Source organism: Apteryx rowi, unplaced genomic scaffold (assembly GCF_003343035.1).
Source record: "Apteryx rowi isolate R43461 unplaced genomic scaffold, aptRow1 scaffold_33, whole genome shotgun sequence".
NCBI classification, from domain to species: Eukaryota; Metazoa; Chordata; class Aves; order Apterygiformes; family Apterygidae; genus Apteryx; species Apteryx rowi.
The window spans coordinates 2,471,650-2,485,590 of NW_020449752.1; the positions used below are offsets into that span (position 1 = coordinate 2,471,650).

The 13,941-nt window shown below is 53.5% G+C and overlaps 1 protein-coding gene across 1 annotated transcript in view; it reads left to right on the forward strand.

Moving 5' to 3' along the window:
• The first annotated feature begins 76 nt into the window (after positions 1-76).
• SNX19 (sorting nexin 19) overlaps positions 77-13,941 on the forward strand; it is a 29,442-nt gene continuing 15,577 nt past the window's right edge. The window contains exons 1-8 of the mRNA XM_026071766.1: positions 77-1,024; positions 1,480-1,618; positions 2,282-2,382; positions 3,064-3,183; positions 3,384-3,514; positions 4,796-4,892; positions 5,183-5,369; positions 7,408-7,537. Of these exons, the coding sequence (XP_025927551.1) occupies positions 140-1,024; positions 1,480-1,618; positions 2,282-2,382; positions 3,064-3,183; positions 3,384-3,514; positions 4,796-4,892; positions 5,183-5,369; positions 7,408-7,537 (1,790 nt within the window). The 5' untranslated portion in view covers positions 77-139. The remainder of the gene's footprint in view (positions 1,025-1,479; positions 1,619-2,281; positions 2,383-3,063; positions 3,184-3,383; positions 3,515-4,795; positions 4,893-5,182; positions 5,370-7,407; positions 7,538-13,941) is intronic.

Consider the following 13,941-nt stretch of genomic DNA (forward strand, 5'->3'; position numbering starts at 1 on the left):
CGAGGTGGCCTACGCTCGGGCCGCCGCCGAGCGGCTGCTGCTCGCCCTGGTGCCCCGGCCGCACCTGGAGACGCGGACGGGCCGCTTCGTGGTGGTAGAGCTGGTCACCTGCAACGTCCTGCTGCCCGCCCTCAGGAAGATGGCCGACCCCGACTGGATCCACCTGCTCCTGGTGGCGGCTTTCTCCAAGGCCGGGAAGAGACGCCGGGGAGCGGAGACGCCCGCCTCCGGCCCGCTCGCCCCGCGCCCCGATTCCTCGCCCCTCGCGGCCCCGGGGGAGGCCATCCCTGACGGGCCTCCTCCCTCCCCACAGGCCCCCGAGCTCCCCGGCGGCGAGGCAGGGGACGCCTGCGAGCACGACGCCCCGGAGAAGAAGGAGGAGGAGGAGAAGGGCCCGGCGAGCGGGGAGAGGAAGGGCGGAGGCACGCCGGTGCGGCCCCTCCGGCCCCCTGCACTGGGTTCCCTGTTCCCCTGCGAGGACTTGGCGCCGGCGTCCCCCGCCTCTGAGCTGGGCAAGGACGCGGAGCCCCCGGCGCCCTTGGTGGCGGAGGAGCTCCTCGCTGACCCGCCGCAGGATGCCCTTGCGCTGCTGGAGGTGCCGGGCGGCTTGGAGGATGGGGACCCGGAGGAGGGCACGGATCCGAGCCTGCCTCCCCCCTCTGCTGCTGCGCAGGGCCCCTGCCCTGACATCCACGTCGACTCGGCGGTGGAGAAGGAGGAAGAGGGCTCGGCCTTCCTCGCCGCCCGCCTGGCTGTCCCCAGGAAGCCCTTCTCGCAGAGACCCTCCTGCCTGGGGAAGGAGCTGGGGGCGTCGGAGATGCCGGTGCAGAGCCCCCTCGACCCCGGCCAGCCGCTGCCCCTGCTCTCCACTTCCCCCATGGCTCCTGTCAACACCTTCAGCTTTGAGCCGCTCAGCAGCCCCGAGGGGCCGGTGGTCATCCAGAACCTGCGCATAACCGGAACCATCACTGCCCGGGAGCACAGCGGCACCGGCTTCCACCCCTACACCCTCTACACTGTCAAGGTGAGTGCTCCCCGCCTTGCCAGGTGGTTGCTCCTTTTCCAAGACCCCTGCCCCAGCTGGGGTCTTGGGGGGGGAAAAAAAAAAAAGGAGGATTTCTCTGTGCTGTGTATGGCTCGACAACGTTTTTTTGGCTGGCAGCGAGGAAACCTTGGTTGCGATGGTTTTCGCTGTGGGATTTTGGATATGGGACAGTGGTTCCCGCTCTTGGCCAAGGGTTGTGTGGGGCTGGCTGCATCCTTTACATCCCAGTTTCGCTGCCTACACCCCCTTCTTCACGAGGGACTCCCAGGCTGTGCAGTCCCCAGTCCTTAGGAAAGGATAGATCTGAGAGATGGCTGGAGTTCGCTGGACAGGACTGCCGTGGGGCCTGGGGATCGTGGGGCTGACACGGACCGCAGCACGTCAGGATTGTTTTGGGGTCTGTAAGGATTAATAACTGTTCTCTTCCTCCTCAGTACGAGACGGCCTTGGAGGGCGAGGGTGCTGGCAACCTGCAGCAAATGGCATACCACACCGTGAACCGCCGTTACCGGGAGTTCCTGAACCTCCAGACCAGACTGGAGGAGAAACCGGAGCTCCGCAAGTTCCTGAAAAGTTAGTGCTCGTATTGCCTTTCTGTAAAAATCCTTTCCCTCCTCAATCCAGTCTGTGCCCGTTTCTGTTGCTGCTTGTAACAGGTATCCTCATGCAAAGGTGTGCGCTCTCTGGATGTAGAGAGACCTGGATACGATGAGCTAAAAGAAAGCTTTGCCCTTCCTGGGAAGGAGGAATAGGATTAAGGATTTCCTGCCCTGCCTGCGCAGGCCTGGATGCTGGGCTGTTTGTGATGATGCCCGTGTCCTCGCTGTTCTGGGCCGAGCTGGCTGGAGGAGGGATTTCTCATGAGCAGCAAATTCTAGTGCTTCAAAACATATCCTAGCTCCCATTCAGATCTCAACGCTTGCTTTTGCAGTTTTGCAACTTTACCAGTGAACAAAACACTGGAACGCTTTTGTTTGCAAATGTCTAGTTTGCATACAAGTCGAGTAATAAGTGTTAAACACAAGCTTTTTAAAAAAGAAACCAATGTTTGTTCTAATACTCCTGTTTAAAAGTCATTGGATTTAGCATCAAAATCCTTAGATTTTGGTAGATCTGCTTTTTTGGATGGAAAATTGTTTTGTTGAAAACTTTTGGGCCGTTTGTCTGAATGTTCTGGAGTCTGTCTGTGCTGATGCATTTCTCTCAAGTTTGATTATGGRTATATTTCCTTTGAAGATATCAAAGGCCCAAAGAAACTGTTCCCTGATCTCCCATTTGGAAACATGGACAGCGATAAGGTGGAAGCCAGAAAAAGTCTCCTAGAGTCTTTCTTGAAGGTGAGATACCTGCTGGTGTACCTATGTGGCAGCCACCACCTCCCCGGCTGCTGACTTGAGTCTTCACGTTCCCTTTCCTTGGGTGCAGCGGTCAGATCAACACTGATGTGTTAGAACTGAGGACTGAGAGCTGGGCTCTTGTGCTGGCTGCTGGTGTTGGTTTTTTGGTTTTTTGTTTTTTTAACTCTAGTCTTTTAAATTTTTAACAAGTAGCTACTGGACTGATTGTTACTATTGCTGGAGAAAATGCAAATAAAAAATACCTGCTTTTTTTTGTTTCCCCCCCCTTGCTGTCTTGATTTGAGCCACAGAGGGCTATAACTGCCCTGTTGCATGTTAGAGAGGAGGAGAGGCGTGAAGGCATGCTACAGCAGATGCCATTTCATGGCCTGCGGGCCTGCATGAGAGCTCTCAGGTAGACAGAACGTTTTGGAGATCGTAGCATATTGTTGAGGATCAGAAATCTATGGCAGGCACCAGCAATAGCACGCAAATAGATTTTGAATTATGTGTAGCAGGGCCATGAGCTGATAGCTATAGCTTTCTGAGAGCTGGCAAGCAGTCACGTGGGACAGCTCTATACCCGCAGTGAAACGCGTCAGGTCTTTTCCACCTGCACTTTATATAAGCGAGCTGGGAAGTTGCCTCAGAAAAGACCTAAAGCTGCGTCTTCCCTTGCAGCAACTGTGCGCTGTCCCCGAGATCGCAAACAGCGAGGAGRTGCAGGAGTTCCTCGCCCTGAACACTGATGCCAGGATCGCATTCGTCAAGAAGCCCTTCGTTGTCTCCAGGATAGACAAGGTAGACAAGTGGGGATCTGSTTATGGGTACCGAAATACTGTATTGCGGGGCTAAGCTGGCCTAGAAAGCCATAAAGCTAGCGAGAGTCAGAACCCGTCCCGCAGAGCTTGAGGTTTTGATGGAAAATAGGAATGCAAAGTGGGACTTAATTTGTACTCGGAGACTCCCCCAATAATTGATGATGCTGCTGGTTTTTGCAGATAGTTGTCAATGCCATCGTGGACACCCTGAAGACAGCATTCCCCAGGTCAGAGCCCCAGAGCCCCACGGAGGATCTCAGTGAGTCAGAAGTGGATGGAAAATCTCAGACAGATGGGAAGAAGGCTAACAAGTAAGGGCTGTTCCACAGCTTGCCTCATGCTTTATGCAGAACATGCACTTTATAAATAAACTGACTCTAACATGAAAGTACTGACCTGGTGCTTTAGATGTGGTAAATAGCACATTGTTATCATACTTCAGCTGTATTGCTTTCTCTTTCAAAAGCTGAGCAAGGGTACTTGAGTTCCTATTTAGATAAGAGATTTTCCAGGAACACTCTGTTTTTTACAGCAATTGGTACTGAAGGTTTTCTTGCTTGTGGTTTTCTTTCTGAGGCAGCTGTCAGGTGGTGACGTTTGCCAGCAAAGATGATGTTGCTCCTGGAGAATTGCTTTTTAGCCTTAAACTTGTACACRACCTATATATGTGGTGAGTCACTGCAAAATGTAGCTATAAGTTGGATGGCATTGGGCTGCCGCTGTTAAGAACAATTATTCTGTGCACAGCACTTCAGGGCAGATCTCAAAATGCGCAGAAAAGAACATGTAGTGGTCCGGCTAATTTTACTTGTGTTGTCTACCTGAGAGTTTGCTCCTACCTTTCTCATGTGTTTTGCACAGTAGCCTGTCACTTTTCCCAGCAAACATTTGAATATTTATTTAGGAGCAGTGGTTAAGGTCATTGCACATACATTGCTCTGCAAGTGTTTGATGTTTGGTATTGCTCACAGTGACAAGCCCCATTGTGCTCGTCAATGATTGTTCCCTTACAGAAAAAGGAAAGGTTTCTGCGGAAGCGTGGCTTTTACCAGAAAAGCAATGTTTTGCTTTAAAAAAAAAAAAAAGACAACCAAAAAAGTACAAGTTTTGAAGAGACTTGGCTGAAAAGGACATTCCTTAGTGATAAACAGACTTTTTTACAATTTGTCCGAAAATCCAAAATGCCCTTTCTGTGTGCGTGTACCGAGAACTGGATTTCACAATCTTGCTGAGTGTGCCTCATCTCAAAGGCTTTTCTGAACATTTTCCCGTATATGCTCACATGGTCACACCTTGCTGAGCAGATATCACTAGATCTGCGTCTAGGCCTATATCTAACGTAGCCGTAGAAGAAGGTGCGCGTGTATGGTGGATAATGGAAGGTCTTGAAAGGCCAGTGTTCAAGAACGCGTAGTTGAGGCAAGCGCTCTTAAGTTTTTATTGCAATATTTTATAGCCAGCTCTTGGTCATCCTGGGGGCAGATGCTTTTTTAAAAAAGACCAAACCTAAACCAGTCTTGGCTGAGGCTGGGAAACTCATCACTTGGAGTTTATGGAGAAAACCCTGACTGTGCTGTCTCTCTCCTCTTCAGGTCCAGGCTGAGGTTCCCATCCAGTAAAATCACTCCTGTGCTGAGCGCGGGTGAAGTGCACGACAGGATCCTGTACTCTCTGAGAGAGGGCAGCACTGTAAGTTTAGATCCCGGTTATGATCCTTGTGTGCTCCTGATCACTGGCCTATTCGAATGCTGGCTTGGAGTAATCCAGGTGCCCAAGGGTTGTGGCCGCAGTGGTTGCTGTGGTGCCAGCTCTTTGAGGGCAGGCTGTAAGCAGCCCTCGCTGTGCTGTTGGGTAGAGTGAGATGCAGACCGGGGAGGGTGGTGGCAGCAGGAGGGCTGTGTGGACAGCGGAGACCTCACAGGTCTGTTCAGCTCTGCCTGTGTGTAGCCCATGGCACTAAAGCACTGCTGCTTCTGCAGGTCTCTGGCACCCTGTCGCTGGCTGCTATGGAGTCCTTCATTCAGAAGCAGGAGAAGCTGCTGGAGGCAATGCCCAGCGCTGCCCCCGAAGGCGAGGGAGGCAGAGAAGCCGAGGAATTCTGCGTGCACCAGGAAACAGATGCGCTGGGCACATCGCAGCAGGGGATGCATCCGGACACGGGCGCTGGTGAGCTCAGCCTCTTTGTTAGTGCTTCACCCCTTCTCCCCCAGTGCAGACACAGCTGGCTCTGCAGCTTCCTGCTGCCAGGATCTGCATGCTCAGCTCGTGAGGTCTTCAGCACGGGGACCTGGTCTCCTGCCTGTTGCACCTTGGTTAATGAGAAAGCAAATGGAGTATCTCACATCCTGTTGGGAGACTGCTCTGGACTGTATTGCTATTGGAAGCACTTGGGTCTTGTACACACAGCTCAACTGAGTCACTGTAGTTTCTCACCTTAGTGTACCCAGTACAGTTCCTGCAGAAATACATTTCTTTAGCATTTTAGGCAACTTGTGCTTATGTTGTAAAATCAAGCATGTKGAAACTCACAAATGGCCGAATCGCGTTTTCTAGGTAATCTCAAGTCAGCYTTAATGTGTCCATGCACTGTAGAAGCATCTTTCTGAGATATAAGTTTGGATAAAACTGGTGGGAATACCAAATCTGTAGTCCCAGTTCAAGGACTGATGTTCCCTTTCTGATTGTAGATCCYTCCTCTGAAGCACAGAGGTGCTACAGGCTCTCAGAACAGTTACAAGATTATTTTGAACATGAGCAAAAACATGTTGTTTAATTTTGTTCTTGGGAACAGCTGAACTGTATCAGCTGGAGCTTTCCAAAAATTTCATTCTAATGGTTCGGTTTGGCAAACTGACTGAAAGCATGGGCTTGTGACAGGATAGGTCTGATATTTTGAAATCTAGCCTATGCTACCAGCTTTGTCTATAACTTTTAAAGATGCATCCACAGTTGTTTTGGGCTGCTGGGGAACAGGACTATAATCTGAGGTCAGTGCTCTGTACAGAGTGCAAGAGATACAGGCAGGCCAAGTTAGCTGGACTCGTATGGAAATTTGACGTAAATGATGTCAAATGCCTGCAGGTCTGTGATGCCTCAGATCCGAGACAGGGCAGACTGGTCTGGCGGGATAAGGGGAGGGAATGTCTGGGAAGCAGCTTGCTAAAGGCAACCAGTGTCCTATGTCTGCTCACTGGGTGACCTCTTGGAAGAGGTTGGCCAGCCACTATCTGAGGAAGGGGACTTGGATGCCTGCTGCAAGGCGTTATCTTCAGTCGGGTGTGTGGTACATTTATAGGCCTGTTCTGCACACCCCTTACGATGCTTTGGGGCCAAGCGGCGTGTAAGTCACTCTCCAGCAAGTGAGCATGCCTGAGGATCAGAGGGTTGTTTTGCTGTGCCAGGTCTGCATCACCAGGGATGTGTTGGCATGTGTGCGAGTTCTTGTCTTAACTGATGCATCTGCTTTATCCAGATGTGGTTTATCCGTCTGTCTGCTGAGACCTGGGCCTGCCACACGATGGCAGCCTGCAGACACCAACCAGAGCCTAGCTCCTGGAAAACTGCCCTTTTGAAGAAGGGAAAGGTGCCTGCCTGCCTTCCCACCTGTTTTGGGTGCGCTGCCATCCTCATGCATGGACTGGGATTAGATAGTCCCTAGTCGTAAAATGTTGTCACTCTCTCCTGTTAGCCCAAGTTCAGGGAAGTGGGGGCTCTCTCTGTATCCTGTAACTAGGCTCCAATAGTCACCATCCAAAAGTTTCATACAAACTTTGCACCAAAAGACTAAAACTGATCCGTGTCTCAGCAGTGTGGAGGGAGTAAGCCAAGTCAGGCAACTGTTGAGCCCAGCACTGTACAAGTTCTCTCTTGGCACCAGTCATGCCCCAGAGCTGGGGTGCAGCTGGGCAGCATCCAAGAAAAGCTGCCTTTGGAGCAGCCATATTCTGGGCTAGCGTGCCCTTTGGTGGGGGGACAGGGCTGCTTGAGTGGAAGTGGAAATGAACGAGTGAGCACTCCGGGAGAGTGGGATGCCCTGCTGTCCACGCTGGCTGTGCTGTAGCAGGGCATTTGCATGCAGCGTGGGGCGTTAGGTCAGGCAGAAGAGCATCACTCAGGCCATTGGGGAAAAGAGTGATGCTTTCCACCAGGTTTGCTTAGGCTCTGAGCTGGTGTCCTCATCTGACCCTCCTCTTCCTCCTGGCAGACTCTGAGACAGCTTTGGCTGACCTGGCCTTGGACTTGCTGCGTCTGCTTCTGATGGATCACTGGAGCTGGCTATGCACAGAGAACATGCAGAAGGTCTTCGACCTGCTTTTCGGGACCCTCATTCAAAAGTAAGGCCTCAGCAACCAACTCCACAGCTCTGTGGCATTTCCTCTAGTACCCGGGGCAAGCATGGTGCATATATGCCCCTATAATTTCCCTTGGGAGATGATCCCTAGTACTGAGTGGGRACACTGTCGAAATTTGCTCTTTGGTAGCTTCTCAGAGGTGACCTTTCAAGATGACCTGTACCCCCTTCTCTTATGGGAATAGCTTTAAAGAAGGTAAGGCTAGRTGTGGTCAGCACACCACTTCAAATGGAATTACAGTATCAAATGGAGCTCTTGACTGAATGCAGATAAATGCCATTTGTCAAATCAGACAAGATTTTTTTAAAGAGGATGTCACGTGTATCTAGAGTGAACATCTCAGAGATTTGCAGTAGAGGCTGCTTTCCCTGTGAGCAGCCACGTAAATCCAGTGGGTAGCCTCCCCTCCTTTAATAACGAGGGAAAGGTAGGATTCAGCCATGGGAATGGGAAGTTTCTTGCCTCAATGAAAGGACGAATGTGACCAGCTCCCTGGCTCTCTGGGGGATTCCTGAATGGGCATGTGGTCTCTGGTGGTTTTTCAGAGCGGTAGGGACAGGGGAGATGCCACATTCGGCAGAACAGGACTCTGCTGTGCTCCTGATCTCTCGCTGCATGGGGGCTTGGCTTATTCCTTCTACAAAAGGGGAATAAGAAGGCACAGGAACAGCAACTGGTCAAGTAACAGCTTGGAGTGCAATCTCCCAGGGCCTTTGCTCTCATAAACATATCCCTATCCAGTCTGCAGTGGACTAGTAGTGTCTGTATGTTGGGCAGTGACCCCCAGATATGTTAGGGCAGGACTTCCTTTCGAGGCGATGTATATTTGCCAAGCTTTTCTGAGACCTGCACCTCTATGTGGTAAGGCACCGGTCGAAGACACGCAAGCAGAGAGCATTTCTGTCTTCTCATATAGGTCAGTGATTATCACTAGCTGAGGATATGGTCCTTTAGAGCAAATGGAAAACTCTTCCGGAAGGACTGTGGCTAGGGGGAGCCTCAGAGCAGTGTATTTCCCACTCCTGCCCCTTCCTTCTGTAGTAGATGTTCCCCAAGGCTGGTGTCAAAATATGCAGGGCAGCCTTGTAACCGAGGTGGTAATTTGAGCTGCCCTCAGGAGAGGTTGCTGAAGCGCTTTGAGGTCAGGGGCTGTTGGCAGTTACTCCCGAGTCTGTTTCCTTGGGTGGGAGAGGGTGGGTGTTGCTCCCATTTCTCCAAAATGGGCTCTTGTGTCTCAGGGAATGAACTGGAACCCAATCCCTATGTGTAAGCGTAGAGGTATGAGGGCTTGAGCATGCACGTCATCACCTCCTAATAAGCTGAGTCCCAGTCACCCGGGGAGGCTGCAGCACTGACACGTGGCTTTGGTATTTTCCACTAGAGAAGCTGTCATACACACAGCGCTTGTTTGGCTGCGTAAGGTGGAGGATCTCTGGAAGCTGGAGCAGCATGAGGATGAATCTGTCTCTAGCTACTCTGCATCAAAGGGTCTGGGTGAACCTGAATGTGCTGCAAGCAAACCTGTGGCTGGAGGTGATGCTAGGAGGTCCTGGTGTCGTGGTTACAATTTCCCACAGGGTGCAAATAGCACCTTTCAGGCTAGCCACATCTCCCTGGGACTGTACATGTCCATGTTAAAATCCACGTTTTGGCACTGACTCTGGTCTTGTTCTGGGACAGATGYGCAGTTAGGAGGAGCGTGAAGGGAGCGGGGGAAGGAGTGGCACAGTGTGAACTGACCCATTGCCAGGAAGCCAGTGTTGCTCATGAACTGCTGCAGTGAACACTTTCCTTCCCTGATTCTGCTGCTGTAATCTCCCCCCCAACCCAGAAGGCCATGTTTGGGACTGTGCTTTATCTCCTGGCTGGGAGCAGCGTTAGGGTGGAGATGGAGGTGACTGAGGGTGACAAACTGTATTAGTGGTCTGGGAAGCCCGTACAGAGGCTGGGGGTCAGCAAGCATTCGATTTCTGCTTCTGTAAAGAAAGGTGTGTTCTGGTACGGGAGCAGAGCTCACTTAAAATGCCCAAGATGGACGTTCAAGAGCAGGGATGTAGATACCCCTGTATATAAAGAAGATGAATTAGGAATGGGGGTCTCCACACCTGCTTGCCATGGCGCTCTGTCCCCTCCTGTGGTACCTGAGCCACGCAGAAGGGTGCCTGAGACTTCTTGCATCTGTGACTGACCCAGGTGGGTGTTTTGCTGTCCAAGTAAAAGGCCTGAGCAGATACAGAGGTCTCTGGCTCAGACCTGCTGCCAGCTGCCTGCCCAGGGATACAGCAGTGATTTGGTGGCATTTTTCTTCCATTTAAGTATTTGCAACTTGATCACTGCTAGGCCAGACGTGGCACAGCCCTGGCATTCTGGCTGGCACTGCGTCTGGGAACTTGGTACAGGTGGAGAAAATACCAGAAGCCGTTTTGGGAGCATGAGCTATTCGGGGCATTATTGCTCCTGTCTCTGAGAAGAGGCTGACAAACGCAGGAGCAGTAGTGGACACGCATCCTGCTTCCAACTGTGGCCAGTTGCAAAGTGCAAGCAGAAATCACCCCTCCTTGAAATGAGGTCCTTCTCCATTCCTGCTAGTGGCTGGGTTATGTGGTGGAAAGGAGGCGTCCTAGCAGTGTTGTGGGTGTTAGGAAGGGGATTGCTGCTGGAGACTCCTCTTCCAGCTTATTTGGTGAGGCATGCTGCTGTTGCTGCAGCCGTCTTGCAGCCACCTCTGTGGGCGTTGCTACCGCTCTGCAGCRAGCGTGGAAAATTGCTTCTTTGCAGAAGATGTATAGCAAGGAGTGTGGACACACCTGCCCCCGTTCCTGCCTCATTCGAGAGCAGCAAAATGGAATGACATGGAGAACAAGATCGAACTTCTCCAGAGAGCCAATTCCCCTTTCTTGGGGGACTTTCTCCCTTGGTCCTCCAGTGGCCACAGCATCCCYTGTGGTGACATCAAGTGACCAGTGTTACCTTGCTGTTGCTGATCAGTGAGACCTCCCTAGCCTGCTCCGTTCGCTGTTCCTTGCAGGAAGTATCCCACCACACTCCTCTCTCCCCTTTTCTATGTGGCTGGAATAGTTGTAGCTGGAGCCAGGCATTATCCGTCTCCCCTGACTGTCAGTTTGACGGCAGCAGGGAGGCCGGGGAGAGGAAGGCTGTATGACCGAAAAAGGTATTGTTAAGTAAAAGGGAGGACATGCGTGCGTGTCTGCATCCGTGCAGCGCTCGTCCCATTATGTAACAGGGAGTGATCCTTTTTTGGAGCCGAAAGGAGAAGCGAGGGGAGGGGAGGCGGAGGGACTGGGAGGCTCGCTGGAAGTGGGGACGACCCCGGGGCCAAGAAAAAATTCCAGCAGCCTCTCCGCATGCTGGGTCCGTGCCTGTAAACAAACAAACCCCGCTGCCCCAGGCCGGCTCCACACCCCTCCGCTATCCGACTGTCTTCCCTCCCTCGCGTTGGGAAGGAACATCTCCCTGCYCTAGCAGGGATGGGGGAGCGCTGCAGTGGGAATCTGTTTGCGATGGGGAGTAGATGGGGCTATTCTGGGCTCTGGGGGTGTTTGGCGAAAGAGCTGAAAGCATTTAGAGAATCCAAGTGCTTTTTAGAGCCTGTGAGTCAATGCGGTGATAAAAATACAAGGCAAGCACTCGAACCACGCCGTGGCTGTGACCCCGCGCCCTGCCCTCGATCTGTCCCCGATGGCATGCTGGTCACTAGGTCAGGGGTCTGCGACTGCCGCGACGAGCCCAGGGCAGCTGTGGAGCCRGGGACACGGCCGCCAGGTACCAGCTTGCCTTGCCACGGTGGTTGGTGGTGGAGGAGCCAGCCTTCTGCTCTGGTTTTCCCAGGACAAAACAAATCCCCCTGCCTGAGAGATGCAGGGTGAGGTGGAGGGCTGGGAAGCTCCTTGGGGAGCCTGGAGCCACTTTGAGGAGCTGCCTGATGAGCAAGGTGTGTGAGATGCCAAGTCGCCCCAGTCACCAGAGTCCCTGGAGCGAGCAGCCACTTTTGGCAAGTTGTAGATGGAGGCCAGGCAGCTCACGGGGCCTGGCCATCGTAACGCAGCGAAGCTGCTGCAGGTACAACTGTGCCTGAAGGCCCTGGGGCACCTGCTCCACTGGTTYTCTCTCATATGCCCCCATGGCTCCTCAGGGAAGCTGTCCCCGTGCTCGCTGCCTGCCCTCCAGCCRGTCTTTCCAGCCTTTGGGAATGGCAGAGGGCTAGCACTGGCAGTAGACTGCTGGTTTTAGCCACCTGACCTGTGGTATTTTGCTCTTTTTCTGTGTTAGACTTTCTTCTGGGCCAGAAGAACCTTAGCTTCATCCTGAACCACATCTGCTTCCAAGTGCAAGACTCTGGAGGGGAGCCCAARCTTGAGTCCCAGGATCCTGGGAGTGGGCCTGGGAGGATTTTTGGATGCAGGTCTAGATCTGAATGCTTTCCCTGGGCTCTAGCACTAGCTTTGTGCCRTATAGCTCCTTAAGCAGGCCCCCTCACTGCCCCTTCCCGCGCATCGCAAGAGAAAGACGCTTTAATGCAAGGCATTACGCCAAGAGATGGTGTCTTGTCACATCCTGACTGTCTGCGCCTGGTAACCCGAGCGGGGCGGGAGCGCAGCATCCGTGCTGGAGCTCGGAAGCGCGTGTGTGTATATAAGGAGAGCGTGTGGGTCTACGCAGGCAGCTTTGATGGTGTCATGTTCCACCAGGCTTTGTAGGGGGCACGGAGCAGGAGTTAAAATAAATGCAAAGCATCCCTGCCTTACCCAGCAGCCCAGTGTTGCTTGGCTCGCTGTTCACTTCAGGTCACTCTCATGCTCCTCTAGGCTTTGTCCCCTGTCCCTTTCCTCAGGGAAGCGCCTTGTTGGATAGGAACTGGCTATGAATTTATTAGGTTTTGGGTTAATGTTTTTTGCTASGTCTCAGTCTAGAAAGCAGTAGCTCAACGGAGGGGAGGGCAGGATGGCTCTGCTTGCCTATSGAAACGATCCAGACAGGGGTGCACTAATGGCACATGGAGGCGAGCCGCAGGGAGGATGTGGTGCCGCGCGGTGGCACGAACACTGAGAGGCAGACCACGTGCGTGGATGTGCACGCGTGCCACAGTAACGCGGCAGCACATCTCCTCCCCCCGGGAGGGGAGCGGGACCTAACGCGGCTGTGGGTTTGCCTCCCGGCAGCCCTGCAGTCCGCTTTGCGCGCCCAGCGCGGTCCGTGCTGGCCGAAGGAGCATCGTGTCTCCCTGCAGGCACGAGGGGGAGCTGCCGGCTCTTGCAGGCAGGTTTACGGTTAGGAAGGCCCCAGGTGAAGGCATGTTGGGTATTGCAGCTTAGGACGTTGTGAACACGGATCAGAGACCCCCACGCTCAAARCCTTCCTTGCTCGACCCAAATGCTGCAGCTTCTGCCAGGAGCTGGAGCCTGCAGGGTGGTGGCTTATTCCAGAATTTATTACTCTCTGATGCTGCCTTGTGCATTCAGCACATCTCTGACAGGAGACAGGAGGCTGGGGAGAGCAGGATGTGTCTCCTTGTCCCTATCCCACTGCCCGGCCCCTTGTGGGGAGAGTCTCTGCTCCCTTCCTTGGCCCCTGGAGTGGCCTCGGAGCAGGTCGCAACAGAGGTTGCTCCCTGGGGAGGTAAAACCACTGTCAGCAAGGGAGCCTCCGGTCTCCAGGGTGACTGTCGCAGTGCCACTGCCTCCTCTCCATCCTTCCCTGGCTCCTCTTGCCWTGAGGTTTTGTGCCCCCCCTTCTCTGCTCCATTGTGTGTTTTGGGGAGGGGTGGAGGGTGGTTCAGTGGTGCAGCTGGTTTAATTAGCCCTCCCGCCGTAGGCTCGCTCAGCTTGCTGCCACCTCCATCCCCAGCGAATGAGAACGTGCTCAGGCCATCGTTCACATGAGAGCCACCAGGGGATGGGAGGAGATGACACGGGGACAGGCTGAGCACAGTGCCAGAGCGCAGCGTGCCCATGGCAGTGTTGATCCCCTCATGGGCTGGTGTCCATCTCCTTTGCTTGACAAGGTCCTGGGTTGCAAGTCAATTTGACAGGGCGGCAAGGGGAGCTTTATAGGCAAGCCTGGAGTCCCTACRGCAGTCCAGAAGACCTGTGCTGCGAGGATGCTGGGGCTTGCTCTCGCAGCAGCTTTCTGCCTCTTGTCCCTTCCTCAGCAGGGCACTGCCAGGGACATGGGACAGAGCTGGGACTGTCACGTGAGGTGTGTCCTGGAGCTGTGTCAGCCTGGGTGCTAGCTTGGACTGCTCTCGCCTTCTTGCTGCCCTCTTGGCCTGGGGGCTCTGCTGGAGTCTGATGTCAGGCCAGATGTCATGGGCACTTGTGCAACTGCTGGTGTGAGTCAAGGAGCTCGTAGGTTCAGGGAGTTGCTTG